Source organism: Carlito syrichta, unplaced genomic scaffold (genome assembly GCF_000164805.1).
Source record: "Carlito syrichta isolate Samal-C Ts95f unplaced genomic scaffold, Tarsius_syrichta-2.0.1 Scaffold316293, whole genome shotgun sequence".
Taxonomy (NCBI): Eukaryota; Metazoa; Chordata; class Mammalia; order Primates; family Tarsiidae; genus Carlito; species Carlito syrichta.
In genome coordinates this window covers 104,725-111,510 of record NW_007260389.1, presented here as the reverse complement: position 1 = coordinate 111,510, position 6,786 = coordinate 104,725, and the positions used below count along the sequence as shown (strand labels likewise).

The 6,786-nt window shown below is 44.1% G+C and overlaps 1 protein-coding gene across 3 annotated transcripts in view; it reads left to right on the top strand.

Annotated features, from left to right (window-relative positions):
* PIGU (phosphatidylinositol glycan anchor biosynthesis class U) overlaps window positions 1-6,786 on the top strand; it is a 118,717-nt gene that overhangs the window by 7,876 nt on the left and 104,055 nt on the right. For 2 of the 3 annotated variants that reach the window (XM_008074068.1, XM_008074069.1), the window contains exons 3-4: window positions 3,951-4,010; window positions 5,953-6,015. In XM_008074068.1, coding sequence (XP_008072259.1) covers window positions 3,951-4,010; window positions 5,953-6,015 — 123 coding nt within the window. The remainder of the gene's footprint in view (window positions 1-3,950; window positions 4,011-5,952; window positions 6,016-6,786) is intronic. The other variant, XM_021707008.1, reaches the window with a different exon arrangement.

The window sequence follows — 6,786 nt, the reverse complement described above, 5'->3', positions numbered from 1 at the left end:
CTGGGCGACAGAGTGAGACTCCAACTCAAAAAAATAAATAAATAAATAAAATAAAATAAAGTAGCATCAATTAGAGAAGAAGTGTCTGGAAGTTAGCATATATTTTCTTTCCTTTTTTTTTTTTTTTTTTTTTTGAGTCAGAGTTTCACTCTGTCGCTCAGATTGGAGTGCTGCGGCCGCTCCCGGCCACTACAGCCTCGACCTGCTGGGCTCCAGCGATCCTTCCGCCTCAGGCTTCCAAGTAACTGGAACTACAAGCGCATGCTACCACACCCGGCTCATTCTTTATTTATTGTAGAGATGGGGTCTCGGCAAGTTGCCCAGGTGGGTCTCGAACCTGGCAATCCACTCACCTCAGCCTCCCAAAGGTACGGGATTAAGGCTGAGCCACCGAGCCCGGCTTTCTCTTTTTTTTTTTTGGAGTTGGAGTTTTACTTTGTCACCCAGGCTCGAGTGCAGTGGCCACCGCAGCCTCGACCTGCTGGGCTCTGGCGATCCTTCCGCCTCAGTCTTCCAAGTAGCTGGAACTACAGGCGCGTGCTACCACACCTGGCAAATTTTTGATTTATTGTAGAGATGAGGTCTCGCCAAGTTGCCCAGGCAGGTCTCAAATAGACTATATTTTCAACTGAATGATATTTAAAAAACAACGTATCAAAACTTGTGTGATACAGCTAAAGCCATACTCAGAGGAAATTTTATTGTCTTATAAAAAATAAAATATTAGCCTGGGTGCTGATTCAGTAAATGATACTGGGAAAACTGGCTGGCCGCATGTAGAAGATTAAAACAAGACCTCTACATATCACCATACACAAAAATCAACTCTAAATGGATCAAAGACCTAAATGTAAAACCTCAAACTATACGAACCTTAGAAAATGTAGATGATATCCTTATGGAAATCGGAACTAGCTATCAATTCCTGATCAAAACCCCAAGTGCCCATGCCATAAGAAATAAGATAGACAAGTGGGACCTCATCAAACTGACAATCTTCTGCAAAGCCAAAGAAGCCGTCAAGAGAGCAGGGAGACAGCCCACAGACTGGGAAAAATTAGTTGCCAACTGTATGTCTGACAAACGCCTAACAACTAGGATCTACAAGGAGCTCAAATGTGCCGAAAAGAAAAAACAGCCCCCATTACAAAGTCGGCAAAAGATATGAATAGACACTTCCCAAAAGAAGACATACGAGCAGCCAACAGATACACGAAAAAATGTGTAGCCTCACTAGTCATCAAAGACATGCAAATTAAAACTACACTGAGATACCACCTAATTCCAGTCAGGATGGCCATCATCAATAACTCAGAAAACAACAGATGCTGGAGAGGATGTGGCGAAAAGGGAACACTTCTACACTGTTGGTGGGAGTATAAACTAGTATAGCCTCTCTGGAAAACTGTAGTGATTCCTAAAAGATCTAAAAATCAATCTTCCATACAACCCCACAATCCCCCTATTGGGAATATACCCGGAATAACTCAAATCACTCTATGATAAAGATACCTGTACATGTATGTTTATTACAGAATTATTCACAATAGCAAGAACATGGAACCAACCATGCTGCCCATCAGAGGACTGAATAAAAAAAATGTACATACACATGATGGAGTATTACACAGCCATAAAGAAGGACAAAATTATGAACTTCACAGCAACCTGGATGAACTTAGAGTCTATAATACTGAGTGATCTAGCACAGAAACAAAGAACTGCTGTCACATCTTCTCACTCATAAGCAGACCTTGAACAATTATCGTAATACTGTAAGAAAAGGATAGAGCCGGGTTCAGTGGCTCAGCCTGTAATCCCGTTCCTTTGGGAGGCTGAGGTGTGTGGATTGCCTGAGCCCGCGGGTTCGAGACCCGCCTGGGCAGCGAGACCTCATCTCTACAATAAATAAAAAAAAAATCAGCCGGGCATAGTAGCGCATGCCTGTAATTCTGGATACTTGGAAGGCTGAGGCAGAAGGATCGCCAGAGCCCAGCAGGTCGAGGCTGCGGTGGCCGGAAGTGGCCACTGCATTCCAAGTCTGGGCGACAGTGAGACTCCCAACTCAGAAAAAAAAAAAAAGAAAAGGATTGACGCTAGCAGTAAACTGCTGGGGGAGGGGAAGGGAGGTGGGATTGGCAGTAGTGGGAATTTGCCGGGGGAAGGGGGGCACACCTCATCAACAAGGGTATCTGCATAATGTACATTTGTCTACCTAACCCTGAATTGTACCCCACATCATTAAAATAAAAAAATTTAGAGGCCGGGCTTGTTGGCTCAACCTGTAATCCCGCGCCTTTGGGAGGCTGAGGTGAGTGGATTGCTTGAGCCCGTGGGTTCGAGACCTGCCTGGGCAGTGAGACCTCATCTCTACAATAAATCAAAAAATCAGCCGGGCGTGGTAGCGCATACCTGTAATTCCGGCTACTTGGAAGACTGAGGTGGAAGGATCGCCAGAGCCCAGCAGGCGAGCCTGCAGTGGCCGGAAGCGGCCACTGCACTCCAGTCTGGGCGACAGAGTGAGACTCCAACTCAAAAAAAAAAAAAAAAATTGAGAGGAAAAAAACTTAGATGAAAGGGACAAATTCCTAGAAAAAACAGCTTATGTAAATTGATAAAGAAAAAACAGCAACTCTGTATAGTGTTTTATCTGTGAAATAAATGGAATCTGTAATGAAAAAATCTTTCAAAGAAAATCCAGGCCAAGATGGCTTCACAGTGAGTGAGTTTCCCCTTTTTTTTTTTTGTTGGGCTCTCACTCTGTTGCCAAGGCTGGAGTGCAGCAGCATGGTCATGTCTTCACTGCAGCCTTGAATTCCCGCACTCAAGCAATCCTCTCAGCTAAACCTCTCAAAGTGCTGGGGTTACAGGTGTGAGCCACTGTACCCAACCTTCCCAAGTCTTTGAGGAGGATATAACATTAATCGTATACAAATTTATCAGGTAATAGAAAAAAGGAAAACATTTCTCAGTTCATAAGATTGAGTTTAGCAATCTTAGCCCACTATGGAGTTCCCTTTGGTTATTATATATGTCTTAGAACTAAAATTTGCCAGGTGTGGTGGCTCATGCCTGTAATCCCAGCACTTTGGGAGGCAGAGGCAAGAGGATTGCCTGAGTCCAGGGATTCGAGACCAGCCTGGGCAACTTGGTGAGACGTCCACTCTACGATAAATAAAATTAGCCAGGTGTAACTACGTGCACCTGTGGTTCCAAATACTAGAAAGGCTAAGGTAGATCACCTGAATCCAGCAGGTCGAAACTGCGGTGGCCATGAGCATGCCACTGCACTCCAACCTAGGTGACAGAGTAAGACTCCTACTCAGCAACAATAAAAAAGGAACTAAAGTTCATCTCATACCTTTAGTGAGTTAATAGTGCTTCAACAGATATTTTACATGTCAGATTTTGTTTTTTCCCTTTACTCAATTCAAGAGAGAGTCTCAGTGCACAAGATGGTCCAGTGATACTAAATTTTTTTTTTTTTTTTGAGTAGGAGTCTCTCTCTGTCACCTAGGCTGGGGTACAGTGGCACACTCATAGCCACTGCAGCCTCAACCTGCTGGACTCAGGCAATCCTTCTACCTCAGCCTTCCAAGTAGCTGGAATTATAGATATGCGCCACCAAACCCGGCTAATTTTTCTTGATTTATTGTAGAGATGAGGTCTCGCCAAGTTGCCCAGACTGGTCTTAAACCCATGAACTCAGGCAATCCTCTCACCTCGGCCTCCCAAAGTGCTGGGCTTATAGGTGTGAGCCGCTGTGCCTGGCCCAGTGATGCTAAATTATGCTCCCTCATATGCACATTGACCAACTGGCATAGCACAATATTCTAGGAAAAAAAGACATTTTTGCTGACATCATACTTTTTTCCTCAATCTTCTACTCTGGAAACTGTTAATAGTAAGATCTAACTTAATTTTTTAATGTGTTTGTTTTTCTCCTGCAGACTCCATTAATAATATACCTCTTTCATTTCCTAACTGACTATGCTGAATTGGTATTTATGGTAAGTAGCCTTCTATATAAACTTGATATGTATATATTTAAAAACTTTACAGTTTATTGTCTTCTTTTTTTTTTTTTTTTGAGTTGGAGTCTCACTCTGTCACCCAGACTGGAGTGCAGTGGCCGCTCCCAACTACCGCAGCCTCTACCTGCTGGGCTCCGGTGAACCTTCCACCTCAGCCTTCCAAGTAGCTGGAACTACAGGCGTGCACTACCATGCCTGTCTAATTTTTTGATTTATTGTAGAGATGAAGTCTTGCCAAGTTGCCCAGGTGGATCTCGAATCCGCGGGCTCAGGCAATCCACTCACCTCAGCCTCCCAAAGGTGCGGGAATACAGGCTGAGCCACTGAGCCCAGCTGTCATTTTTTTTTTTTTAGGTGGATTCTTACTATGTTGATCAGACTGGTCTCGAACTTCTGAGCTCAAGTGAGTCTCCTACCTAAGCCTTCTGAGCAACTGGGACCACAGTGCCCAACTTGTTGTCTTCTTGTTTTTTTTTTTTTTGAGTTGGAGTCTCACTCTGTTGCCCAGGCTGGGGTGCAGTGGTACACTCATGGTCACTCCAGCGTTGACCTGCTGGGCTCCGGTGATCTTTCCGCCTCAGCCTTCCAAGTAGCTGGAACTACAGGTGTGTGCTACAACACCCGGCTAATTTTTTATTTATTGTAGAGATAAGGTCTCGCCAAGTTACCCGGGCTGGTGTCGAACCCGCAGGCTCAGGCAGTTCACTCGTCTCCACCTCCCAAAGTTATAGGCTGAGTCACCTAGCCCGGCCGTCTTCTTGTGTCTGTTTTAGGAACTTAGTAGTTTCTTAGAAAATAAAAGCAAAAACGTATTATCTTTAGTTTGAATTCACGGAACTGTGGTAGTATGGAATTGTGAGGAATAGTCTCTGACATCTGATTGGTTCCAATTCCCTATTTTTTTTTTTTTTAATCAGTCTTACTCTGCCACCCAGGCTGGAGTGCAGTGCGCATGCTCACGGCCACTGCAGCCTTGACCTGCTGCCACTGCCCCTAGCCTCCTTATTCTTTTTAAAATTTGGTTTCTGGATTATAAATAGTTTTGAATTTTCTAGCTCTGAGATTCTATGATTGACTTTAATTGTAGTGCCAGTGTGGAGGGTACTGTGAATTTCCTAAGCATTCTGCTAAGAGATTTTATCTGAGTCATTATGGAAGAGGACATAGACCTGATAAAACTTTTAGAAACAGGAACTTTCAAAATTGAGATGACAGGGTATGTTTTGAGAGTATAGCAATTTGAAACCACTTGACTTGGGTTGAAAATCTGGGTCAAGAATACCTAGGAAGTCCACCTAGGTTTCCTTAATAAATATGACCTGCAAAGCAGTGGGTGTTCGGATTTTATAGAAAACATAAGTAGCTTGCTGTTCTAGAGCAAATGTGGGACAGCATACTGAAGCCAGCCTAGCTGAGCCCTGAGGGTTTTCCAATCAGATCTCTCTGAATGAGCTTTGTCTTTGCATAGTCAAAGTGAGGGTTCAAGTTCTGCCTGACTAATTTTTTTTTTGAGTTGGAGTCTCACTCTGTCACCCAGATTGGAGTGCAGTGGCACCTTGCTCACAGGCCACTGCAGCCTCGATCTGCTGGGCTCAGGGGACCTTTCTATCTTAACCTCCCAAGTAACTGGAACTACAGGTGTGCACTAGCATGCCTGGCTAATTTTTTTATTTATTATAGAGATGATGATGTCAAGTTGCCTGAGCTGGTCTCGAACCCGTGGGCTCAGACGATCCTCTTACCTTGGCCTCCCAAAGTGCTGGAATTATAGGTGTGAACCACCACGCCTGGCCTTGCCCGATTGATTATAAGAGTTCAGTACTGGGTAGTCCACCACCATCTCAAAACTTCAGGCCCTCGAAGCTTTCCGTTACTCTTATACTAATTGGGTTCTATTTCCTATTATTTTTCTTAATAGATAACTGATGCACTCACTGCTATTGCCCTGTATTTTGCAATCCAGGACTTCAATAAAGTTGTGGTAAGTAGTTGGTGGGACATAGATGATGGAATTTGGTAACCTGCTGGTCTTTGTTGTTACAAAGAATCAAAGTTCCTGTACTTAAGTATCTAACTGCTTTAAAATGCTAAGAAGTTGGGGGCTGGGTTCAGTGACTCAGGCCTGTAATTCCAGCACTTTGGGAGGCCTAGGCAGGAGAATTTCTTGGTCCCAGGAATTCAGTTCCCGCCTAGGCAACATAGCGGAGACCTCATCTCTATACAAAAAATAAATATTTATAAAAAGAAAATAAAAAATAAAATAGTAAAAAGTGAGAATGAAGCTTCTGACCTGTTCAGTCAGCCCTAGAATGATCAAGCCCATACCCACAGACAGCTCTACTAATAGATACAGAAAGGCCAGCGTAGCCGGGCTTGGTGGTTCAGCCTGTAATCCTGCACTTTGGGAGGCCGAGGTGAGTGGATTGCCTGAGCCCGCGGGTTCGAGACCCGCCTGGGCAACTTGGTGAGACCTCATCTCTACAATAAATAAAAAAAATCAGCTGGGCATGGTAGCGCATGCCTGTAATTCCAGCTACTCGGAAGACTGAGGTGGAAGGATCGCTGGAGCCCAGCAGGTTGAGGCTGCAGTGGCCGGGAGCAGCCACTGCACTCCAGGATGGGCAACAGGGTGAGACTCCACTCAAAAAAAAAAGAAAGGTCAGCTTAATCAATGTAGTTTATTGATAATTATTAATATTCACACACCTGTGCAAGATCAGACTTCTGGAGTAGAATTAAACAACAGTTATAT